This window comes from Mesoplodon bidens, assembly GCF_964165515.1.
Source record: "Mesoplodon bidens genome assembly, chromosome: 10".
NCBI lineage: Eukaryota > Metazoa > Chordata > Mammalia > Artiodactyla > Ziphiidae > Mesoplodon > Mesoplodon bidens.
The window spans coordinates 101,140,620-101,167,227 of NC_138172.1; the positions used below are offsets into that span (position 1 = coordinate 101,140,620).

The 26,608-nt window shown below is 48.5% G+C and overlaps 1 protein-coding gene across 1 annotated transcript in view; it reads right to left on the reverse strand.

The window, feature by feature from the left end:
- Positions 1-2,581: 2,581 nt before the first annotated feature.
- LY86 (lymphocyte antigen 86) overlaps positions 2,582-26,608 on the reverse strand; it is a 49,884-nt gene continuing 25,857 nt past the window's right edge. The window contains exons 2-5 of the mRNA XM_081246249.1: positions 25,637-25,723; positions 24,251-24,379; positions 6,591-6,643; positions 2,582-2,939 (exon numbers count right to left, since the gene is read on the reverse strand). Coding sequence (XP_081102375.1) covers positions 2,856-2,939; positions 6,591-6,643; positions 24,251-24,379; positions 25,637-25,723 — 353 coding nt within the window. The 3' untranslated portion in view covers positions 2,582-2,855. The remainder of the gene's footprint in view (positions 2,940-6,590; positions 6,644-24,250; positions 24,380-25,636; positions 25,724-26,608) is intronic.

Below are 26,608 nucleotides of genomic sequence, written 5' to 3' on the forward strand. Positions count from 1 at the left end.
CCTTGACCCTTTCCAACCTCCCTAGTGCCCACTTAAGGAATGGTGTGGTTCCAGTGGGACTAATGCCAAGCCAGCGCTGGTGGTGGGTCATGTGACTTAGGCAAGCCAATCAGCACGGGGCCAAAGTGATTGGCCAGGAGTGGTCATGTGACCCAAGCCCGTGAAATCAGGGTGAATGCAGGGCTTCGGGAGAAAGGTCTCTCTCCTTGGTACTTTGGACAAGTGTGAAACTATTTGCCATGGCAGGAAAGACTGTCTGAGGGTGAAGCCAATATTCATGGAGGCCGGAGGTGAAGGAACTTCAGAGAAATAGAGGTGAAGTGCTGATGACAGTGTGAACCTGTGTAGCAAACCACGGCTGATACTTGAACCACCTGGGACTTAGCAGTCAGAGCTGAGCTGCGTGTGTAACCAGACGGAGCTGGTCTCCGTTCTTTACAGGCAAACGTTCCGAGTGGGGCGATCATAGTGGCCAAATGGATCTTCAGCTGTCTGCCTCGACCTTGCTTGGGAAAGCTTTCCTTGGGCATTGGCATTCCCTTAAAAAATACACACACAGATTCCCTTAAAATATAAGGAAGGGCCTACGGACACCAAAATGACTGGAGCTGGCTGATTTCCACAAGAGTTCTTTGGTTTGGAGGCATAGCATAATCTTGAATAAAACCGATTTTTTTTTTCAGGGAAGTTTATTCAGGAGAAATTTTTAGAATACTTGATGGTGATTTTGAAACAGTGGCAAATCATTTATGAGAAGATGAGAAGTAATGATGTTCTTTGGCATGTCGCCCTCCCCCCCACCCCGACCCAGGCACACGTGGGTGACCAGCTAAGAGGGCTTTTGCTCTGGGCTGCCCACTGCCCCTTAACACCTCCCTCTTCTTGGGATGACACTTCCAAACTTCATCTTTGTTATTCTGTTCTGCCGGAGTTTTGATAATGATTCTGGCGTTTCTCCTACCAGGACTGTTTGTATTTTTTAATAGGAGGGTTATAAACAGCGAAAAGCTTTCTCAACTTGAAAGAGTGAAACTCAGTGAAATGTAAGGCCCACGCTAAGGACAGACATATTTTGGAGGCAGAGAAACACTCTTTTCCCCCCTCAAATTACACCCTTAGTGCAACAGCTGTGTGCTCCTGTGTACTCAGTCGAGGCTAGGGTCAGCCTGTGCATGTGTGGAAATCTCTGTTTAACTAAACCTCTTTCTCCCTTCGTCTCTCCCTCTCTCCTCTCTTTCTCTCTCACTCTCTCTGTCTCTCTCTCCCTCTCTCTCACACACACACTCAATTAATTTTAAGAAAAGAGTGAAGAACAGGAAAGTGAACAGCTTGATCCGCTTGTTCCCTGTCCCTGTCTATGGATGGCTGTGACGGCTGTCCTGAGCCGTCAGAACATGTGAGTACTCGGGATCCACCCAGGGCCCTTAACTGGACATAGGGATGTTTCTGGAAAGGGAGTGGGAAATGTCTCACCGGAGGGGATGGAGAAGGACCAGCAATCCAGTTGGCCGTCTGGGTACACAACAGTGTCCGCTGTGTGTGCTCAGAGGTTTGCCCCCGAGTCTGGCATGGCCACAGCAGGGCTTTTCTCTGGAGCATTTCGGGCGTAGGCGAGGACACTGCTATAATTTTCTGTCTCCACAACCCAGAAAACCTCAGATGCTGCTTTTAAGGTTTTGATTCACCAGGCATTTATGGCCTGCTATTCCGGGTAGTTCAACTATGTACAGACAGGAATTAATAGCAACAAACATTTTTAAACTATGCGTTTCTTTTCTCTTTTAATCTCTAACACAGTGGCACTTTTATCAACTGAGAAGGTCAACCCAGTCTCCCGACTTCGGCTCCTCTACAGGAGCAGGAGGGCCAGATGTGGAGCCCAGGGATGCTGGAAGGAGAGAGGTTGGGGGAGCACAGGATGTGGAAGGGGAGGTGGAGCCCCCCAGGGATTCTGCACATCCGGGGACAGGAGACACCAGGGACACCAAACGGCTCTGGCAACAGACAGGCCACCTCGTCATTTACAGGGGGCATCAAAGGAGGTGTCTCTGTACATGCATGATGTGGCCCCTGGTGGACATGTGGCTTTTTAATATTTCAGGGGACTGCAGGCTCCATGAGGGCAGGGACAGTGTCTGTCTTGCTCCCTGGAGTAGCCTAAGTGCTGAGCACAGGGCCCAGCATGTGAGTGACAGGCTGTGACTTGCTGAGTGAATTAACGAACACATTCACGAGGGCCATGGTGAGCTGGGGCCAGGACAGCCACGATTCAGGATAACGAGGTTTGTTCAGGGGAGACTGTGATGTATTGCTTGTGCAGTTTCGTCAGCTTCTGGGCCCTCACGTCCAGCACGTGGGGCTTCCCCAGGAGAAGGCACGGCTCCCTCCCCAGTGCTGTCATTGCCACTGGGCCACCACTGTCCTGAATCTCTCAGCATCACTGATGCCATGGCAGCCCCTGGCTGTGTGTGCAGAGGAACTTATGTTAGAGCTACAGGATCGTACCAAGATTCTTTAACAAACCACGAGGCACAATTGTGGTGCCAGTTTCTTTATTTTGGGCGACCAAGGAAGGGCCCCCAGGAGCTGAAAAAAGGTGAGTGATGTCAGGTGAGCACTTAGGGAAGAGGGACGGCCCCTCAAGACTGCTGGATGACCCCCAGGAGCTCCTGAGAAGCAGATGTTTCGGGGGCTTCACTACATGTGCAGAGCCTGGGGACCTGTGGTCCTGGGGCTGAACTCAGCACCTGCATGTCCCCGGAGGCTGGCTCTGTCGTCCGCTGGTCCTTCCTCACGGCAGGGTGAGTGTGAGAAGCTGCGGTTCCCACGGGACAGCTCGCCGCACTTCGAGATGCTCAGGAGCAAATGATGGTGGCGTTGGCGCAGGCCACGGTGGAGTGGTCCTGGGTGTAGAGTTCTAGCAGAACTTGGTACTCTCCCTGAAGGGATACGGGGAAAGCAGGAGGTGTGTGAGCCCAGAGCCATCAACTTTCAGCAAGCGGTTGCGGAGCCCTTCTACGTGCAGCCTCTGCTCTACACAGGGGGGATAAAGTCGAACCACACAGACCGTCCCCACCCGCCGTGGCTCCCGGGCTGGCTGGGAGACACAGGTGGTGCCCATGATGAATGGCTAAGCCCGAGGGGTCTCGTGTTCCCGACGGAGCTCCCACGGGGGTGCTGGGCTGACCAGGGGGTGCTGGGCTGGCGTGTGCTGGTTTGCAGCTTTAGGGAGGGTGGTGGTCGAGGCAGGTCCCCTGAGCAGGTGACGTTGAGGTGAGGACCTGAAGGTGGTACGGAAGCACGCCATGCCGACTGCGGAAAGTGAGGGCCCGATGGGCTCCGGGGGAGAGGCCCCCAGGAGGAGAGGGGGAGAGGCTGGGGATGGCTTCCACCTGAGGCGTGGCCTGTCCCGACGTGCCTGTCAGTGGGATCCCTCTGGCTGCCGTGGGGAAAAGAGCTGGGGATGTGGGTAGGAAGCAGTAAGACTGGGTAGGAGGTGGCGAAGGTTTGGAGCAGGTGGTGGAGATGGGGAGAGGGGCGGGATTCTGGATGGATCTGGAAAAAAGAGCCGATAGGATCGGCTGAGGAAACCCACGTGGTGGGAAAGAGAGGGGTCGGGGTGACCCCGAGGACTCTGGCCTGAGCAACAGGAGGGATAAAGTGTCGTTTCCCGAGAAGAGGGAGGCAGCTGGGGCAGCAAAATCCAATGACATGAAACCCAAACGCTCCGCTAGAGAAAGTATTTCTGCCTTTTAGGGTTCCTTTCTGGCGACAGCGCACTGCAGAGGACTCCCTCTGTGGTCAGCGAATGCCAGCCAGGCCGTGTGGAGCTGCAGAAGGAACCCAGGCCTGAGCCACGTCTGCCGTGCTCATGGCTGAAGCTCCACCAGGCCCCGCAAGCCACATGGTAGGGCCACATCTGCAGACTCTCTGTCCTGAGAAGAAAAGCTCAGGAGACTCTGGCACATCTTTGAGGAGCCTGTCACCCGAGGAAGGGAAGACATTTAATCTATATAAGCCGGAGGGAAGGAACAGATCAGACCACTGGATAGATGTTGCATGAAAGGTCTTGGGCTAGGAGAGAGGCGCTTCCTAGCAACTATCAGAGGCCCAGGAGTGAGTGGGTTCCTAGCACGGATGGTGTCTCAGGCGTGAGGGCTGCTGAGGGTGACCTCAGGCACCCTTCACCTTGAAGATTCTCTGACGGTCTGGGCTCCCTGAGTCTGTTCAAATAGCAGCAGCTGTGATTTCAGAAGCAGTGTTAGGAGTTTAAATCAGAGTGTAAAGGTTAGAGAATTAGTTCTGAGTAAAGACCAGCTCACATTTGCGTCTGATGGTGTTTCATCATCACCATCATTGTTATCACCATCAGCTACTTTTAACTGTCCCTGTGCATCTAAGTACACACCACACAGAGCTTCTGAAAACCAACTGAATTTTTCCCATTGCTTTCTAAGCCTAGTGAAAGAAGTAGTATTTGAATGAAGGCGTTCCAGATTACAAATTACAAGACATACATACTGCTTTAAGGGGGCGAGAGTATTTAGGCAACAGGGCCCACCTGTGGGCAGGAGGAGAGGATGATGCACAGAGAACAGGGGTCTTTCTGCTGTTTGAAGAGCGCTGGATTTGTCAGGTAGGAGTTTGTAGTTGCACCCTTTGCACTTACACAGTTCAGGCCGTACCTGCCAGTTGGCATCCAAGTTGGAAGCCCAAAGGGCCTCTAAATTCTAAGTGAGAGAGCGGCAGCCATAGACAGACGCCCGCTGCAGGCAGCACTTCCATTGGGGCCAAGGGGCTGGTTGTGTTAGAAAGAAAATAATACCAAGACACTGAAGACTGACTGCTGAGTGGAAAAGTTTTCAGCCAAGCGGGGGTAGAATTAGCACAAAGCCCATCTCTGGGGGATTTGGCGGGAAGAGGCAGGATCTGGGGCAGGTCTTTTAAAACCAAACGTCTTCACACCATTTCTGTCCCATATTAGGAAGCAAAGTCTCTGAGCCTTGCAGGCTGGCTGTCAGCCAGGGGCGCCGGGCTGGTCTTGGGCCAGCGTGAGAGCTCAAGTTGGGGATTAAGGCCTCCAGCTGCCTCTGCTGCATACGTGACAGATCACATGTGTCCACTCTTCTTCTATCCCCTGTCAGGCCTGGCTGGGGTGGGGTCAGGGCTGGCCAGGTTTCTGCTCCCCAGGCCCAGGCCCCAGAAAGGGAAGAGGTACGAGGGCTGGGCAGAGGGCATCTGTGGATGCTTGAACAAGGAGGCCAGGGGCCAGGTGACCTGGCCTTGTCTTAGTCTCACGTCGGGCAGTGCCCCGGGGAGTACCGTCTGTTGTTGAAGGACGTGGGTAATGCGCTCACTCACGCATCCCAGGTGGTTGCAATAAAGCTCTTCACATCTCTGCTACCTTTTCTTTCAAAGTGATCCTGTGACTTTAAGTTCTTTCACCTCTATTTCACAGCAATTGCTAAGAGTAACTTTTTTTTTAAGTTAATAATGCAAGACAAAAGTTAATTGTTTGCAAATTTTAAGTCAATCTCCGGTGGAGGTGTGGGGAGGGTCCAAAGGAAAATGGAGGAAGAAAAAGAATTCAAATGGCAAAGATTTAAGGCAAAAACTAACTGAGAGAAATTGTCTCACATCCTAGACTGGAAGAGAGTTTGTGCAACTCTCATATTATGCTGAAAGGCCTGAGGAGAAAACTCTGGAAGGCTGGACACTTCTTAACTGCCAGGGCAACACTAGTGAAAGTCCAACATAGTCTGGAGACTTGATGGCTTGAAACTGAGGAACCCAGAGGCTGGGACAGAAAGGAAACATACAGGGAAATGAAACGAGTTCAAGAGATTCTTTATGGAGAAGGAGATTCTTTTCTAGAGTCGTATCAGGTTTCGGAAGATGCAAAGGATGAAGTTGAAGACCAAAAAATGAAAATGATTACATTTTTGTGATTCTTTTGATGTGTTTCTGAAGGATGCTCTCAGGAGTAGTGTGTTGCGAATGGATCGCTATGTCAGAGCTGCTGGAGTGCAGCTGTTTCATAAGGTCACAGTATATTGAATGAAAAGGAATTAGAGGAAAAATCTACTCGTAGCTGTGAACCTCACTAGTGAATGTGCAGGACGTGGTCATTTTGTTTATTTACTGGTGGTAGCTCGTGAATACTGTGCGAGAACGGTAACTGGGGAGCTTTATGCTTTCCGGGCTGTGTGTTTCTTACTTTCTCTGAACGACCAGCCTGTCTGTGGCTGCCGCCCTTACCTCAACAGCTCTAGCCATGTGGAGGCCCCCCAGACACGGCCAACCTGCAGGACAGGGCCCCAGGATCCCTCCCCATGGGAGCTGTCTACACAGGGGCTGCCCCACAGGACAAAAGTGTTAAATACCAAAATGCCAAAACCTGTGCGTCAAGCATTAGTAAGTGCCCACGACGAGGTAGCCGCTTCAGGGAGAAAGGGTTTTCTTCGTGACGGGCCACACAAAAGCTTTAAGTTTTTAGTTTAATTCTTTCCTCCTCCTCTGCGTCTCCTTCTTTAAGAAACTGCTAGATACAGTAATTAAGGAAAAAACAAAACAGAAAACCAAAACCTTACCTCAGGAATTTCAAATCCAGGATTATTGACAGGGCCGGCATAATAAATCTGCTCTGAAGAAACAGACAAAACACACATGAGGTCATTCAATCATTGAAAACAAAAACGATTTGCTCTATTATCTCTGCTTGCTGTGCTCTGGGGATCCATTGATGAAGACAAATGTCTCTGTGCAAACGTTGTTTATATGCTAATGAGGAGACTGACGGTACGTAAATCACTAAATGAGATATAGCATCCAGACTGTAAAAAGTGCGAGAAGGAGACACGCAGGTCATGGGAGGGAGGCAGACGGAGTGACAGTTAGGAGGCCAGGCTGGCCCTGGGATGCTCAAGGTTAGATCCTAAGACAACTTCTGATAACTGATTGACCTTGGATAGTTCTGATCTCTTTGGGCTCAGTTTCCTCGTTTTTAAGATGGGTATAATAATGACAATAACAGAGCTGAGAGGAATGAAGAGAGTTAATCAACATAAAGCACTGATAGCAATGTCTGGAAAGCACTCATTAAATATTTGCTAAAGTTACAAACTGGGAGATGCCATGTTTTGAGAAGGTGGCTGGTCCGGGAAGCCGTCTCTAAGGAGACGACGTTGCATGATACGATCTCCCTGAGGGAGGGCAATGAGGCAATTATTATTATTATTATTTAAAAACTTTATGTTATATTGGAGTACAGTTGATTAACAACGTTGTGTGTTAGTTTCAGGTGTACAGCAAAGTGATTCAGTTATACATATACCCGTATCTATTCTTTTTCAAATCCTTTTCCCATTTAGGTTATTACAGAATATGGAGCTGAGTTCCGTGAGCTATACAGTAGGTCCTTGTTGGTTCTCTATTTTTAATATAACGGTTATTTAAAGAGCTGGGGGAAGGGCACTGCAGCGCCGCAGAATAAGGACAAAGGCCCTGATATGGAAAAGAGTTTGAGAATGTGGAAGGATGGAAGGCAGATGGATTTACCAAAGCAGAGTGACCACAAGGGTCCATGTTGAGAAGAGAGAAAGTTGGAGAGACTGAGGGGAGACATGTTCCAGGGCCTTGAGGGCACAGTAAGGAGCCAGGTGGCAAAAAGTCAAGTGGAGATACCTAATCTATGCTTTGAAGAGATCATTCCGCTGTGTGGAGAGGCCTAGAGTGGAGGCTGTTTAATGGCCGAGGAGAGCTATGGGTTGGTGAAGCATGGTGGTAGGGGGGAGATGGAGAAACGCTAATGGAATCAGGATGGTATCGGGAGGGTTTAGGACGGAGCATCTGGGTAGATGGGGTACCAGTCACTGAGATGGGGGGGCTCGAGAAGAAGGAGTGTGTGTGTGTGTGTGTTAACTAAAGAGCCCTATTTCTGGGAGGTGGTTATTAAGGGTCCTTGAAAGCAGTTGGTCACATGAATCTGGAATAGGGGGGAAGAGGTCAGGGATAGAGCTAGGACCTATTGGAGTCAGGATGAGAATGAGACCTCCCCTAGGAAGATAGAATTAACAGGCAGGGAAGACGGAAGGACCAGGACCACTCCTGGGTCCCTCCAACATTCAGGAATTAGGGAGAAGAGGGGAGGACAGCCAAGGAGACTCAGAAGGAATGGCCATGGAGTGGAGGCTAACCAGGGAGTGGAGGGGGCAGAGAAGCCAGGAGATGGATGGTTTTCAAAAAGGAGGGTACAGTCGACCATGCTGAATGCAGCTGAGAGTTTACGTAAGATAAGGACAGAAATGTGCGGTGGACTTGGCACCATGGAGGTCATTGGGTGACCTTGACAGGAACACTGGAGAAGTGAGAACAAACGCCCAAATGGGGTGAGTTGAAGACTGATACGGAGGCGAGAGAAGCAGAAAAAATGAATGAAAACTGGAGGAGGGTGTGGGTTAAGAAGCTTGTTTCTCTAAGATGGAGACACTGTACCATATTTGTGGTTTGAAGTTAATGATCTTGAGAGAGATTGAAGATGCAGGAGAGAGGAAATAATGGAAAGGATGAGTGTTTCAGAAGGTGGGAGAGGAGGCCTTTGCCTCTGACAGGAGCACGAGGATGGCTGCCATATTTACAGGAGAGAAAACAGAGCAGAACAGGTTCAGACATAAGCAGACCTGTAGATTGGCCGGTGGGCCAATGGCAGGCTCCTGTCTGATTACTTCTGTTTCTTAGTGAAGGTCATGGGCAAAGAGGTGGAGGAACGTGGACGGTGCAGAAGAAAGTTACTTGAAAAATGACAGGATTGCTAGGCAGCGTTGCATTTGTTTGTTGGTTGTTTTTTGGGTTTTGTTTTGAGATTTGTGGCATAAATTTCAAGAGACTGCCGTCAGCCCAGATGCGTTATTTTCTCAGCAACATTCAGTAGCTCTGATCAAGGGTAGAGGGGGTAGATGGTTGAGTGGGGGTCTTGCTGGACAAATGTAAGGAGAGAAAGGCAAGGCTGTTGGGAAGAGATGCAGGAAAGCTGATGAAAACAGACCATGGAATCTGAGGAGGGTAAGGGAGACGATGAAGGCGGGAGGGGTTGATCGATAGTAGAATCTGCGGTGGAGTCGGCTGGATGGAGTTTCCATCACTGCAATCCACGACCTAGAGTACATGAGCTGAAGGATGTGGTGAAGCCACAGGGAGGACGGTTGGACGGCGAGATTTCAGAAATGGCGCCCTTGCTGCAGTGACCACGTGCAGGGCTCACATGAGAGAGAGTGCTGAGGCGGAAAGGGGGGCGTGGGTGTTGCAGGTGAGGGGGTCCAGGGGCTGAGACATCGTGGTGTGTGTTGAATACTGAAACCTCAGACGGTGGCCGTCTCCTCTGTGATCCCCCAGCACCATGCACTTAGCATACGACAAGCAGAGTGGCACAGACTCTGGGGCCAGGCGATCCGGGCTGGGCTTGAATCTTGACTCTTTTTCTTGCCAAGTAAATGGATTACCTAACGTCTCTGTGTCTCAGTTTCCTTATCAGGAAATGGGGTGATAATAATATCCACCCCATATGTTGTGCACACTTAGCACACGTAAGACTCTTGTAACAGAGTTCGAAGAGGGACGGGCACATGGTAAACACTCAGCTAGGACTCGCCTAGTTCATCCGCCAACCCACACTACGTCCATTTAAAAGAGGCCAGGCGCTATGCTAGGTGTGATGCCACAGTAGACAAGAATGTTATGTGAACCATCTGAATCACTGAGCTCCCAGAACGGTACTCAATTGTTTACAGGGCTGTTTCCTTCTCTGGTCAGGACCTCTGTGTCTCCTGGTTTACACAGCTCCCTGTACACTGCGCAGAGCCTAACACACGGCTGGGGTGCGATATATGGTTAATGAATGAGGCCATCAAATGAGCAGACCCAGAGCCAGGATGTGGTTTGCCAACCAACTTCATTCTTGCGCCTGCTATTGTAATCCTCCTCCTGCTGGAAGGGTCCAGGCCTGGCACGTGCTGACAGAGAAGACAGGATTAGGGAAGGAGCCACTCAGGGCAGCCACTGTGGTGATGAGGGTGGAGGGATGGTGGGGGAGGATGCAGGAGAACGAACGCTTATCGGTTTATTGATGGCGTCGGGGGCCGGGCTCTTTAATGGCACAGTGACTTCCTGCCTCACCCAGCACCTGGTACTTAACAGCTGCTCTGTTAGTATTTGGAGACAGACCAAGCTCTCCCCAGTTAAGGGGCAGGGGCAGGGGCAGCGTGGCTGGGGCCAGAGCAGCTGCCCACATGGAGCCGTATCAGGGGCATGAACTTCCACCACACGACCTGTGCTCAGCATAGCCTTTGGCTTCTGTTCGATGCCCATGTCCTACTCTTCCTTCCCACGGTCACTTCCTGGTACCTTGCGGGGATGCCACGCAAACCTGGTGGGGGGGAAGACGTTCCTATTTCATGGCTCTAAATGTACTGATCCATTCGTCATTAAAAGGAAACATGTTTGGTTGTGGATATAAGGAAGAGGTTTATTGGAAACTGCTGCTGTGTATGATGTGGTATTAGAAATAGAAATGTTGAGGTCTTGAATCATATCCTCAGGAATCTTCCAGTGCGACTGGGGAAGAGACAATGACTAGCTATAGAGTTAGCTGTTAGCTGTGTGAGGAGTGAGCTGAGGGTGTGGGCGGTGAGCCTGAGCGCAGAGAGCTCCGCGGGGCTGCCGGGCTTCATCCATAGGGCTAGAGGGTCTACAGCCCTCTAGCCCGTTCACGTTAGGATCCATGCTGCCCCTGGGGTTGTGTGGTACAGGGGCCCAGCTGTTAGTCCGTGCTTTCTTTTTAGGACGTTATCTATTCTCTCTTCCCTAGTGTACACTCTGACCCAAGTCAGGACAACCTGAGCGGAGGGTCGAAGAGGCTCGGGACCCATCTACTCTGGCACGAGATGCTTTGCTTCATTTCAGTCTAGAGCTGTCCACTTGCAGCCTTCTCGCTGTAACCGAGGCAGATCATGGCCTGGAAGGAAGTGCTTGTAGATTGTGTGGATTCCGTTAGATGGAATCTCACCACTTCCCAGCCCTTGCTAGTATCTTATGGGAATTCCCTCCGGTCTTTCAAACTTATTACAAAAATGTCATCCATATTTAAGCATCATTAAGGTCCTTGACAGTGTAAAAATACTTAGAGTTACAATTTATCAAAAATAGGCCAATTAGTATATTCCGAGCAAAGACTTTTTTACATGGATCCTTTATTCATTTACTCCCACTTGACCCCCAGGGACTGGGGGGGCAGCGTTGAACTAGGAGGACACAGCCCACATCCTGCCGTCCAGTGAGTGGGCGGCGTCGTGGGGTCCAGGAAGCGTGAACATGGGCTGCTGTGGGCAGTGGTCCCAGGGTGAAGAGGGAGGTTCCGGGCGGACCAAGAGCCTCGTCTCTGGAGTGAGAGGGAGTGAGCGCTTTACTCTGAGTAAACTCTACACTTGTTCCTCTCTGCCTTCGGGCATTTCCTTAAAGGCCCCAGATGCGGCCGCCTGTGAACCACATCCTCAGCTCCCGAGCTCTGACCAGCCCCGCTTCCTTCGGTCTCAGACCCCAGAGGGTGTGTCAGCATCTCTGGTCCCACCAGGCAGTGCTGAGCTAGTTGCTGGGTAGGACCCTCATTTAAATTAGTAAAGAACCTGCCTGGGGTGGGGACACAGAGGAGTGTTCACTGCCTCTGGGGCGGATGCGGCTGTAAATTGAACCCCTGCGCTGCCCCAAAGCCTTGAGGTCCCATCAAGGTTTCAGTGGATTCCGGGCAGGTGTGGGCAGGTAGCCCCAGGCTAAGTCCAGGTCCAGATCTGATGTTTTTATTATATATTTTTGGTGTGTCCTGATTGGTCAGCTTCTCTGTCTCCTGGACCATGTAGCCTGTTACCCTCTAGAGCCTCGGCAGGTCCCCCCCGAGGGGAGGTCAGAGGAGGACTTCCGCGCTGTGAGCATGCCTGCACCATCTCAAGAGTGATCCTGCAGCTACACCGGTGCAGTAGAGCAGACGGGGCCACAGGGGATGTGAGTGGGAGCGGAGACTCCCGGTGTCCCGGGCCACATCCCTTAGCCCGCCGTGGAGTCACGGCAGCCCTGGTGGCAGCCACCATGCTCTCCGACATCCTCCCAGGTCAAGGGCTTCCTGCTTTCCTGCTGCTCAGCAGCCCATGGAGGGCGACTGGGCGGTGCAGGACCGTGTCCCCCGGAGGACGCCCTCAACCAGGGAGGACTGGAATCTAGGGATAAATGCCCGCAGCCTTCTGACCTTCAGAGGGATGATTCTGGGACACACATCTCGGTTCCCCAAGGGTCCAGTGGGCCGACCCTACTCCACGCTGGTAATCAGGTCCCTGACACATGGCTCCCTGGCTTTTCCTCTTGCCCCGAGTCCGTCTCACACGTCTCTCACCCTGCATCCTGATGTCACTATCCAATAAACTACCCCCTGAGTCCTTGTCTCTGGCTTTGCTGTGGGCAGGGAGGGACCCCAAACTGAGATGCTTCCTGGCAGAAGGTACATTTTTCCCAGTTTGTATGAAGGCCATGTAGGAGCTAGAGGTGGTCCTGGGAATGTGGCTGCCAGTATATTTGGACCTGTTTCTGGTGATGGAGCCATGCAGCCTAGAATGTAAATCTGAAGCCCCTGGAACCTGTTCTCTGACTTTAGCCCCAAAGAACAGGAAGGAGGATGGATGCCCTGGATGTCCCTGTGACAGCTCCAGCATCACCCTTCCAGAGAGGACAGGGCGAAGAGAGAGGGACAAGGAGGTGACGACCGCAGCTGTGCCTGGAAGGGGGTGAGCGGGATGTGGGTGCGACTGGGAGGGCGCCAGCAAGTCTGAGGGAAGAGGGAGCAGAGAAAGGAGGGGAGAGGTGCCTGGCCAGCCTCTTGGGCTTTTTCCCCCTCATTCAGCTGGATGGAGTTGTATTGTCCCTGAGTAGTGCACCCAGTGGTGTAGCCTGTAATATATAAAGTAAGCTTTAAAAACCTGGAGTTGAAAGCTTTGGGATTCCTTGGCATGTCAGATGACCCTTTCGTTGGGAGGATCATTTCTGCTGCTACAGGGGGCTCAGTGGTTGGAGCATGATCAGTTTCATCCCCAGCATATCACGAGATGTCCAGCCGGTTGTTGGCCCCTTCGGCTGCATGGAGGGTCAGCCTGTTCCAGGAATCGTAGCTTGTCCTTGTCAGAATCACAGTGGTACTTTGGAGCTCATGACTATCTAATCAGAGTTTGGGCTCCTACGTGAGTGTTCTTAGTTTTGCCCATGCTGACTACTTTGATTTCTTGCCCTGTCTATTCAAACAGGCTTGTGAGAACTTCTATATGACCTTTTACTACTAGAGAAACCTACTGTTATTTATACTTGGAGACATTCACTGGGTCCTTGCAATGGATCATGTATAAGACTATAAAATGAGCATCCTTCCAGGGCTTACTCACTCATGGCCCTGCTATTCCACCTCTCCAGCCACTCAGAGATGTGCTTGTTACCTGCTCTTTTTACCCTAATAGCACGCTGGCCTCTTCTCAATGACAAACTCCTATAAGGGCTCGTTGTCCATCTTACTCCCTTTAGAGAAATGTTCCCACACATGGGTCTCGTCACTGACTTCTAGCCAAATAGTTTCTCCTCTGGGCAGGTGACATGGCGGGTGGGAGCTTTATGGGGTCTGGGAAAGGGGGACAAGAACAGCCCAACAAGGCAAACCTTTTCTGAGCAGTGATAGGATCCCCTAACCGAGAAACCTGTATCTTGCCCCAGCTACATGAGCAGCTGTATGACCTGTGAAGTTCTCAGAACTGTGACTTCTAGGAGGGCATTTTTCGTTGAAAACATACGGAGTATGAGTTTTCCTTGGATTATGCACAATTATTTGGCCTCTTCACATGGTCATGGTATGCAGAGGTTGGACAAGTTGTACTGGTTTTCCATTTGGAGATTGTACTGGCTACTGATGCCCTTCCCCTGCCCCAGCAAAGATGTCCATGTGCTAATTCCCAGCACCTGTAAATACTACCTTACAAGGCAAAAGGGAATTTGCAGATGCAATCATGTTAAGGATGTTGAGATGGGAGATTATCCTGGATTATCTGGGTGAGTCCAGTGCAACCATAAGGGTCCTCATAAGAGGGAGGAGATCGGAGGGAGAAGGTGATGTGAGGATGAAGCAGAGAGGAGTGATGAGGCTACAAGCCAAGGAATGCCAGCTGCCTCTAGAAACTAAAAACGTCAAGGAAATGGATTTTCCCCCAAAGCCGTCAGAAGGAACACAGTTCTGCTGACCCTGATTTCAGACTTCTGATGTCCAGAACTGTAAAAGAATACATTTGTGTTGCAACTTACTGAGGTCGTGGTGATTGGTCACAGCAGCAGTAGGAAACTAATACACTGATCTTGGACTCAGAGAGGGGCCAAGAGTGGTGGCTTGTTTGGATTTGGGGTCCCAGCAAAGGGCCCTTTGGAACCAGGACACCAGCATAATCTAGGATTCCAGCAAAAGAGAAGGTACCCGGGCCTATGGCTGGACTAGAGAGTGAAATTTCTAGCATAAATTCATACAGCTGAACTCAGGACAGATGGTTAAAAAAATTTAGAGCCATATAGAAACTACCAGGTCAGAGAAGTTCAATATAACATTCTGCAAAGATGCCACTGCTCTGTATCTGCAGCATTAAATATGGCAGTCGCTCTCCACATGTGGCCATTAAGAGCTTGAAATGTGGCTAGCATGGCTAAATTTTTAACTTCATTTAAATGTCAATGATTTAAATAGCCATCTGTGACTAGTGACTACCCTATTGGACGGTGCAGTTTTAGGTCAGCACTGTCTAATAGAAATATAATGTGAGCCACATTTGTAATTTGTATTTGAAAAAAAAGGAAACAAAAACAAGTGAAATTAATTTAATAATACATGTATATTCACCTGAATATTAAAAATATTATAATTCAATGTACAACCAATATAAAAGTATTGATGAGATATTTTAAATCCTTTTTTCATACTACTTTTTTGTACAAAGTCTTCAAAATCTGGTGTATAGTCTACACTCAGAGCACATCTCACTTTGGACGGGCCACATTTCTAATGCTCAATAGCCACATGAGACTAGTGGCTATTGTACTGGACACAGAGTTAATGATTAAGTCACGGAGGGCCCAGGAGGTGAAATGATTTTCTCCAACTTCATTCCTCCTACAAGGGTTTCTTGTCTTTGCTGCCCAGGTTTCCTCTGTGAGACCTGTAGCATCTGGCAGTAAGAAGGGAAGGAGGATTTAAGTTTTTTTCCCTACAAGCTAGTTTGGGATTTCTGTGGCTAAGCATTTACTATAACTCTCAAAATACAAATTGTGCATCGGTGAGCTGATTAGATTCCCAGAAATGGAAATGAAGAAGATGGTGGTGGGAGGAGAGAGAAGAGAAGAAATTGAGTTGGTCTTCAGACGCCTGTGGCAGCCACAGGAAAGAGCCCTGTGACTGGAAATGATGAAATAGACATCACAGCATGAGGCCCCCCTCAGATTGGGGGTCTCAGGGCTCTCAGGCTCTTTGTTACCAGCCACCCATGGGGTCCGAGTTTTGGAGTGATACAGGGGAGCTGGGAGTTGGCCTTCTCAACTAGTCTCTTAAATGATTATTACACGGAAGTGTAAGTCACTGAATCAGATTCATGAAATTCCACAACAGGCCGAGAATTTGTAAAGGATCCCATATTGTCTTGGAGAACGAAAAATTCTTTGGTCCTAGGTCATCATTAGCCTCAATATTCTGGGCTCAACAGAAATAAAGAATTGATGGATTTCAAAGGACAAGTTCGACACATTCTTGGCTCATTTACAAAAAGGCATGAATTTGAAGATGGAGGGAAAGCTCCCAGGGCTACAGGATTCCTTCACAGGCAATATGTTTTCTTTCTTTTTTCTCACTTTCTTTCTTTCTTTTCTTTTGTTTCTTTCTTTCTTTCTTCCTTCCTTTCTTTTCTTTCTTTCTTTCTTTCTTTCTAGTAAAAAAAGTCCTTTTTTTTTTTTTTTTGCTTGGTCATTGCTGGTCCCCTCTCTAGGGTGACCATGGTTTCTACTGTTTTGTTTTGTTTTTGGCAGTTGAAGGGTGGGCATTTTCTGCCAATGCAATAATAAACCACTGTTTTTGTTGATTCTCCATGAATTTGCAGCAGCAGCTGCTGCCTGGTTATCACAAGCAGGAAATCCACAGCAACTTGAAGTATGCAGACAAAGAATAAGACATGAAGAGAAGAAAGGCTGAAGGCTACATCGCTGGTGCTTCAAATTTCCAATTCCATGAGAAATGCAGACAGGACTCTCTCCCCAGAGGCAAGAGGGGGCTGCGTAGGCTCTGCTTTGTCAGCCACCGGAGAATACACAGCTTGGACCCAAGTCAGGCTCCTGCTACCTCTGAGGAAAAAAGGTCCTGAACTTCCAAGCCTCCATGGCTCTGCTGCCTCTCCAGGCCTTGCGAACGTGCAGACTTCCACTCTGAGAGTGATGACTTCAGGGGCTCAGAGCCCCTGCTTGAGAAATCCCTCATCGGCTTCAGGAAGCCGCTGCCATGTATCACTTACTGAGCGCGTCCTGTATGCCAGACTCTATTCTAAGGGCTTTGTATATATTGTCCAGTTTTATCCTTACAACAATCCCGTGAAGTCACTTGTACCTCCTTGTTGTCAGATGCAGAAACCAAGGCTCAGGGTAATTTTGCCTGAAGTCACGTAACCATAAGGGACAGTAACGGTTCGTCACTGTGTAAGTCTGGCTTCCAACCTTGTGCTGATTCGTAACCAGGCTAGTGGTTCCCAAGGTGTGGTCCCTAGACCAGCATCATCAACCTCATCTGGGGACTTGGCAAATTCTCAGGCTCCTCCCTGGAGGTGCTGAAGGGGACACTGGGGGTGGGTCCAGCAGGTTGTGGTTGAAGAAATCCTCCAAGTGATGCTGAGGCAGGTTCGAGTTTGAGAACCACTGGACCGGGCTAAGCTGCCCGCTCTCCAGTGGTGAGGCAGGCAGCAGAAACTTCTTAGAAAATAATATTGGTTTTGGCAGCATGCTGCCTGCAGCTCTAACATGACGGTGAGGATGATGACGGCAGAGAACCTGTGTGATCCCCAGGTGGCAGGGAACCATCACTCCCTTCAGGGGTCTGTTGACTCATCCAGAGGAAACGGAACCAAGACACACGAGTTCCCACGTAGGCCACACTGTCCTCTGGGCTATGACCAGTGGTGGGTGAACGACAGGCCCAGAAGCTGGGATGGGGAGAGACTGAGGAAACATCCCAAGGACCAGCAGAGCAGAAAGCCTGAAGCAAAGCAACCTGGAGAAGCAAGAGGTCTACAACGGCCCAGAAATCAAAGATGAGCAAGCAGGCCGGCAATGCTACCCCAGAGAAGATGTATTCTTAAACTGCGGCCTCAGGTAAAGCCACTTATTCCCCTTCTTTTAGAGCAGAAATCAGTGACCGAGTTCCTGGGGCCTGCATTTATTAATAACGTGTGCCGTGAATGCAAAACCCTTGAAAATTGAGGCCCGAGGTAAGGCTGTGGTGTGCTTGATAGAGGCTTTTGGGCCGTTGGCATAGATAAACGGTGGAAATTCTTCAAGGTAGCACTTGCCTAGAAGGTGTTTTGTCCTGTTTTCTCCTATAGGTGCAAGGTATGAGGCATTTTGCAGAAAGTGTTTGTGGGAATTTTTCCAAATCTAGGCAATTTCCAAATTTCTTCTATTTCTTAGACCCGAGAAAAGGAGCACTTAGAAACAGAGACAGCAAGGACAATGGAGCTTTGGCTGATGAAATGTGAATTGCTGATCTAGACAGAGTTGTTAGGACTGAACTCTGTATAGTTACGGTCAGATTGAGAAGCCTCTGCAACTGATGGTCTCAGGCGATGGCCGGGCTCACGTGCTCAGCGTGAACCAGGATAGACAAGAAATGCCCAGGTTTACAAGAGGGAGAGAGTTCAGGTGGCTGGCATGAACGCCCACTAAGATTTCACCTTCGTCTATTCATAGATGTGAAATCAGGGAGATTTGCAGCAGCGTCCCTTAGCTGCTGTCAGGGATAGTATCTGCCTTGCGGGCAATGTCATGTCAGACCTGAAAAACTGTTCTCAGGGGATCTTCTCTGCTGTATGTTGAAATTCATCTAATTATGATGTATTCCCCACTTTGGACAAACACTGAATGTAGGTAGGTTTGGATTTACATAAAAGATAAACTAGGGAGCAATTATTTCTTGACTCATCAGCTTGCAAAACGTGTCACTGTCGTATTTATTTTAATTCCAAGCTTTCCCAATGCATTTAAAATTAAGTCCACAACTAACGTTTGCCTGTAGCCTATATATTGCACGAAGTGAAGTATGGCAGTATCTGTTGTGTGTATTTCATAATAGATTTTTGCTCCTTCTGGAAAGCGGTTGTTGCACATGTACAGGGACGGGTGCACCATATGCATCAGCAGTTCTCACGGGCCTGCTGTCTTCTCTGGGATTCTGATACATGTATGACGTCAAGTCCTCTCATCGTGTTTCCTTCATGTCAATCACAGCTGTCAAGTGTCAAAGAAGATCCCTTACCCTGAAGGTCTCCTAGTTTATGATCTTATATATCCTGTGCATACGTGTGCACACATGCACACGTGCACACACGCAGGCACACACTATCTAACCACATGGAGATTCTACCGGCATTACTCTTATAACTTGAGACACAGACCTACTAGAGAATGCACTTGAGGACATGGGGAGGGGGAAGGGTAACCTGGGACAAAGCAAGAGAGTGGCATGGACATATATCCACTACCAAACGTAAAATAGATAGCTAGTGGGAAGCAGCCGCAGAGCACAGGGGGATCAGCTCCGTGCTTTGTGACCACCTAGAGGGGTGGGATGGGGGGGTGGGATAGGGAGTGTGGGAGGGAGGGAGACGCAAGAGGGAAGAGATACGGGAACATATGTATATGTATAACTGATTCACTTTGTTATAAAGCAGAAACTAACACACCATTGTAAAGCAATTAGACTCCAATAAAGATGTTAAAAAAAAGTTTACTGCAGCTTCCCTCCTCAGGGTTAGTAATTAGGTGTGGTCTCTAGGAACATTCAGTTTAATCCCAATTCAGTCGTAGACATGGATGGAGCCAGTTTGAAAGCATCAAGGTCAAGCAAAGCAAATGGACCTATATGACCTGATGCCAGGAGGAGAGAAAGGAACAGGGGAGTATTGACAGAGTAGGAAGTAAAACAGGGGCCGATTTTGGTTCCTGCTCAGTGAACCCACAGCCGGTAAAGGGGGAGCATAGGGAAAGTGTACAGGATGGATACTAGACGATCCAACACTTTGATTCAGATTCTGTGTAACTCCAAATACCATTGAGTGTTAAGTAGATTATGATTCTTTTTTGAAAACCCTTATTTACTATCCAGAGGGGAGAGAATTCATCCTCTCTAGCCTTTCCTACAAAGATCAACTAATATTTAAAAGCCCAACCTTGTAAATTTATTATAATAACAAAAGAGATTTCCAAAAAGATGGAAATAAAGATCTGCAGTGCCACCATTTAGAGGTAATCATGATTAGCACCTAAGTGTATACTATTTCAGAGTTTTTTTGGTGTATACACTTACATACATTTTAATAAAAACAAAATCCAATAGTGGGTACTCTTTTAGAGCAGCTTCTCTGTCACTTAACAATATTCTTATGAGTATCTTTTTATGTAACTTAATAATCTCCTAAAACATCATTTAAAAGCACAGCAGATTGTACCTTTGTTTGGTTGAAAAATTGGCTGAATTCAGCCAATTCCCTATAATTGGACATATAGGCTGTTTCCCCCAAATTATCCATCACACCCTAAATGCGAATGTCAAAACAGCATCATTGGCTCTTCGAATCCCATGTGCTTTTGCCTTAGAGCTAGCTGTGGAAGATGCAGAAGAAAAGGAAACATTTTATTCACACAGTCTTACTAAGCCTGACCCATTCTGTAGTGTTATCTGGCTTGGGGAACAGCCTGCTGGGTGCAGAGGAATGCATCGTAATGCCGTGGAAACATCACACAACTCAACTGCGGCTGATACCGTACATACTGTGTAGCCTGTGGTGGACAACAAGCCTTGTCACCGCTCTGGTGAGAAGGACTTGCAACCCCGGAGGCACTCAGCTTTCTCCTTAATACGTCACCAGCCACCATTGGTGTTTGAGCTTGAATTGACTTCACTTCTCATCGGTGCCGTTTTTTCCCCTATTCTAATCACTTCTTTTCAATAGAAGCATTCCTGCAGTAGGCTTGTGGGTGGGTTAAAAAAGTTTAATAACCCAAGAAGCCTCTGAATGTAAGATTTTACTCTTTCCTGGCTTATGTAATTGACATAAGCATTTGTTTATGCCGCATTTGTGTATCGCTTTTCTTTTTTTTTTTTTTTTTAATTTATTTTATTTTTGTCTGCGTCGGGCCTTTGTGCTGCACGCGGGTTTTCTCTAGTTGCGGCAAACGGGGGCTACTCTTCATTGCAACGCACGGGCTTCTCATTGTGGTGGCTTCTCTTGTTGCTGAGCATGGGCTCTAGGCGTGTGGGCTTCAGTAGTTGTGGCACACGGGCTCTGTAGTTGTGGCTTGCGGGCTCTAGAGCACAGGCTCAGTAGTTGTGGCGCATGGGTTTGGTTGCTCCACGGCATGTGGGATCTTCCCGGACCAGGGATCGAACCCGTGTCCCCTACATTAGCAGGCGGACTCTCAACCACTGCACCACCAGGGAAGCCCCTGTGTATCGCTTTTCTGATCGTTTTATACTATTTGAAATGTCCTGGCAATTCCCAAAGTTCGGCTTCTCAGCCCACCTGTTCAGTTATTAGCCCCACAGCAAGAAAGCCAATAAACGGCTGCAGGGCTGCCCAGTGTTCAGATAAGATAAACACCAGCCTTTCAAGCTGCTGAACTGAATTGGACTACCTCAGTTTGGGGAATAATATCTCTTCTGTTTTATTAAACTTATTAAAACCATTCACGGAGGAAAAAGTAGTTCCGTTTTCTTAAACGTGGAGGACCAAGATATTTACTAGGGTTTGACGTGCTTTTGGCCTGTGGCGTGCATAAACATCATCAGATGGTCACTTCTGAAGTGGGCTGGTAAACTTGCATTTAATCCATCGTATGCAAATTCAATTATTTATTGCATCTTTATTCGGTGCCAGGCTCTCTTTGTCAGGTCTGCAGAGGTAGAAACGAGCAAGAAAGATTCCCCCTTCCTTCAGGGAGATGAGAGTTTGAAGTGTCTGCCTTCAAGGAACACTTGCACACACACTATGTCGTATAATTTCAGCTGAGATAAGTAAGAGTGTGATACTCCAGGAGGATCCAGAGGGAACATTTCACCAGGCTGGGGGCTGGAGGAAGGTTCCCCAGAGGAGGTGATCCTTGAGTTAGGTCTGGGCAGAAGACAAAGGGGGAACAGATATTCGAGGCTAAGGGGACCATCAGAACAATGTCATGTGGGTGAAAACACGGTGTGGTCGGACAGTGGCAAATGACTTATGATAAAGCTGGTGCTAAGGGTGCATCCTCGTGGGGCAGGATGTGTCTAGAAACAGGCTAGAGTCAAATGTGTGATGAACTCTGGTCACTAAAGAACTTAGACTTTGTTCTGTAGAGATGGGGACTCTTGGAGTCTTTTGGGAAGAGGGGAGACATGATCAGATCGGTATTTGAGAAAGCCATGCTGGCGGCAGTAGGGAGGGAGGGAAACCAATGAGAAGCTATTTTCGTCATCCAGGAGGGAGATGGGGAGACTTTATCCAGGGAGTAGAAGGAAGGAGGGGTGAAGGACACCCCAGTATGTGTCCTTTCTTACTAAGCTGGCGGTGCTTCCAAGCATACCACTATGCCAGTATGCTTGGAAGAATGCATACCATACATTTGGGTTCAAGAATACTTATTTGGGAGAAACACTGGAAAGATAAGCCAAAGACAGGAGATAGGACAGTAGATGCTGGCTAGAGATATCAGCTTATGAAGACGTCAATCTTCCTCAGGGGGGTTATTATTTAGTTATCAGTTCAAGATGCTTTGAGGTCCTCCAAAACATTCTGTAAAATCAGGAACGCTTGCAGACCATCAGCATTTTCTGCTATATTATATGTAGCTTCTAAGTGGCTTTCAAAGAACCTAAGGCAATCAGGAAAGTAATTCTGTATTAAATTTCCCAGATTGCCTTGTTCCAACAGGTTGAATCCATGGGGAATGACCTCTACCCATCCAGTTTCCTTGGCATTTTATACCTCTTTAATGCAACTTGGAGGAGTTGTCTTGTGAATCTCCAATCCCTTCAGACAATCATGAATGTCTTTGAAGGAAGAAACTATTTTTGGTTCATCTTCAGGCTCCCCAGAGTGCTTGGCACGGAGTAGGGACTTAGTGTTGAAGGAAGGAAGGGAGAAGTGGGAAGGAGACTGACTGTAGGGAGCGGAGTTTGGTACAGGCATGGCCGAGGGCAGGTAGAAAAAGTTAAATAGGGGCCAACTCATGAAGAGTTCACCGTGCTGGGGAAACACACCAATGCAGCCGATTAATCAGAAATATTTCCAGTCAGTTGAAAAAGGAAAACTGACTAATCATTCTTTGGTAGGTTAGTTAAGAATTTTAAAATGTCCTGATGTGAAACAAAGTCAGATCACTGGCCAGAAAGAGTTCTTAAATAATAATTTGAAAGAAACTCCTGGTCAGAAGGCACATTCATACATTTCATTGTTGGTTCTTTTGCTCGTTCATTCCTTAGAAGCCAAGATTAGGGCTCTGGAGCCACAGCCTGTCCAGGTTGAAGCCGTGGGTCTCTCACCAGCTCTGTGACGGCACAAGGTCCTAAAACTCTGTGCCTTGTTTTCTGCATCTGTAGAGTATTAATAATACTAACTCTTGAGGGTGGGGTAGGAAGTAAATGACTCACTGAATGAAAAGCTCTTAGAACAGTGTGTGGTACCAGTGCTTAATATTGCGTTATAGCTATTTCACTCTGTATATGTGTTGTCCTTAGCGCTCCCTGTGTATCAGCACATTCAATATCCTGGGAATGAGAAGATGGAAATGGTAGCACCCCGTCCACAGAAGGTCTCTTGGGGGTGACAAGTGGGAGTGAACGGTTAGAGGCCAACGTGGAAGGTGCTAGAACTGAGCGGAGTCCCACACTTCGGGGTGCAGAGAGGGGGGTCGGGAGGGAGGGCTGAGCTGAGCTTGTCATCTGCACATCACAGCCAAGCCCACCCTGCTTCTTCCAGCCTGCACGCCCTTAAATTCCCCCATTTTCCTGCACGAACCTCCCTTGTCTGCATCCCTTAGGATGGGAAGGGGACCCCAATTCTTCTCGATTGTTTGTTCCGAAAGCACAACTGGCTGATTTCTCTCTAGTTTGCGTGAATGTGGAAATAGAGAAGCAGGTGTTTGTGGGCTGTGGGATTAAGGGTCTGCTCCCCCTTGGCTGATGGTGATGGGAAGGAGGCCCTGGGAAGGGGGACGAGAGCAGCTTCCGGGGAAGGTCAGTCACAGGTCAGACCCAAGTTTTAGTTAAATACACAGAGGCATCTCAGGGCCTCAGTGAAGGTGATGGTGAGGACGAGGAGGACGTGGAGGGGACAGGCCAGAGTGGGGTACGAATAGCAGAGGGTTGGGGGTTGGTGAATTGGAGAAAGAGGAGATAATACAGTGGGTTTCATGCTTCTATTCAATATATTTTGAGTCAAGATACCTAACGTCCCTATTGGCCATTGACTCAAAAGGGAACGACCACAGTTCAACAGTGACGTTTGGAAAGCTTCGTTTTATCCCGCCAGCGTGTATCGAGGAGACCCTGCCACTAAAGGGATCGCTGATGAGAAGCCTGGAAACACTGAATCTCAGTGGATTTGGGGAAGCTACTGGTTCTTTCTGTCACTAGTCATTTTTCACAAGGTGCCACCACTAACAGTAACAAGTTTCTCTTTGTACACACCCAATAGGCGCATTTCATTTGATGTTCACACTCCGCAGTAAGGCAGGCCCTGTGGGATGGGCCGTGTGGTCATTTTTATACAACACGTGATGATACGTGAGGTTAAGCTTGTCCACAGGTGAGGGGGGAAACCCAGACACCGGCCTGGGTGTCCTGACCTCCGCCGCAAGCTCCTGTCCACGTCCCTCTGGGCCTCAGCCAGCCATCAGCCAGCCAGACACCTACCTCCTTTCCTTCTTCCGCAGAAAGAAAACTTGGGTAGATCCACTTCACAGATGGGGTAGGAGAAGTTCAGAATGGACAGGCCTTTACTGAAGAGAGCGATGTCCAGAAACAGCCCCTTGATATCCTCCCCTGAAGGGAAAGGGAAGACCAGCTTTCCTGTTAGTGTGGGTTTTGCTGTGCATCAAAGTGTTCAAGATTCATAAAAGCATGAGCCAAAGGACCTTTCTTTTCCAGAAGTCTGCACTGTATGGGGAACGGTTTTCTTTTTTGGTAAAACAGCATTTGGGCAATGCTACTGGGACAGCCCTGGGGATGAAACGCGGCCCTTTCACTAACTTCATCTGCTTGGAGCAGGTAGTTGACCTGCTCCCCTGGCCTGATGCCATGGCCCCTGAATGTGGCGGCCGGGGGCCTGGCTTCCACAGCTTCTCAGCTGTGTAGTCCCAGGTGCCTCCCCTGAGAGCAGTGGCCTGTGGTCCAGCCTGCCTACCCTCACCGCTGACGCCAGGCAGACATTGTCCCGTTGTCACACAGGAAGCTTCTGGCTGCTCTGCAGAGCTGGCTCCCGACTTTCTGCCTTTTTCTCCATCCCTCCCTTTTAGGTTTCACTCACTCCTCCTTCTATTCCTCTTTCCTGTCTGTCTCTTCCTAAAGCATCCATGGAGCTGCTGGTATAGAGCCCAGAGGCTGTGCAGGGTCTGGAAATATGAAGATGCATGAGAGTCCTTGGCCTCCGGAATGTTCCCTCCATTTCTCTGGAGTGATCCCACATGCTCAGTTTATTAACTCCTTCTGCCCTGGTTTTGATGAATCTGTGTTAGAAAGGAGATACACTAGCAGCTATAGCAATGTAATGACCAACGGTAATGACACGACCACGTAAAAATAAACCATCAGAAAGCGTTCTGGCTCATTGATCATGGTGGAGGGAGAAGATATTCCATGCCTTGGCCTGTGTCCAGGTTTAAGAACTTATAAGAGCTATTTGGGGAATGAAATAATGCAAAGATAAACCGTGCTGCTGGTACCAGACTTGTTTGTGGCTGAGATAACTAAGCAAAAAAGGTCTCTCTTAAGCAGACATCAATATTTAGGCTCAAAATATTTTCTTTATTTTGCTGCATATACTGATTCCAGGTGCTTGTAATGTCCAAATGAGCACCTAGGGTCTTTTTGGTACAAAAGCACAGCATTAAATGAGAGTTCTGCTCTATCTGGAAATTACCCAGAGAGAGGAATGAAAACGAAAATGGAACTAGAGTTAATTCCAGTGAGTGACGGGGAGCGGTGGTGTAGCAGCCACTGCAGTAAACATGAGCAATTGGGTGTCTGGGCCACGAAGAGGTTGTGTAATGTTTTATATTATGTCAATAATTTTTTACTTACTCAGAATGATTCCAAATCTGATGTTGAGATTTGGTGATAATTGTTTGTGACACTGGTCAACAGAAAAGCCAAAATCTTGTAATGCGTCTGCCAAGAAGAAAACAACAGATTAGGTGTGAGGACGCTGCATATGCTGCAAAGCTCATATTCAAAATGCACAGCAGTTCTTTTTTTTAATTATTATTATTAATTGATTTTTAACATATTTATTGGAGTATAATTGCTTTACCATATTGTGTTAGCTTCCGCTGTATAACAAAGTGAATCAGCTATTCGTGTACATACATCCCCATATCCCCTCCCTCTTGCGTCTCCCTCCCACCCTCCCTCCTTATCCCACCCCTCTAGGTGGTCACAGAGCACCCAGCTGATCTCCCTGTGCTATGCGGCTGCTTCCCACTAGCTAGCTATTTTACGTTTGGTAGCATATATATGTCCATGCCACTCTCTCACTTTGTCCCAGCCTATCCTTCCCCCTCCCACCATGTCCTCAATACCTGTTTTATTCCTTCCTTCCTGTATCCGAAATACTTTTTAAAGTGTACAAGCACGTATGACCTTGTACTTTGCCCTTTGACCTGTCCCACAATAATTAACCTAAACACAGAGTTCCTAAAGGCAAGAGCCAGTGTTGGTTTTGTTTGTATTGTTTTGCTTTCCAGGTCCTTTTCCTTTATGTTTCCCACCGGGCCCCAGAGAGGACTGCTGATTTTAATTGAGAGTCTATGTTATGTGAGTCACTGAACTGTGCACTTTATGAGCCATCGACTTGATTCTTTAGACTCCCCAGTGCCTAGCACAGAGCCTTGCCGTCGGACACATAGTAAGCACTCCATAAATGCACACATGAGTGGACGGATGGGCCATGTATGAAGCTACCTCAGCTTCAAATCCAGCCTTCAGGGCTCTGCTGTGTGAAGCTGGGGGCGCTCTTCAATCACGTTTCTCCTTTGCCACCTGCCAGAGATGCGC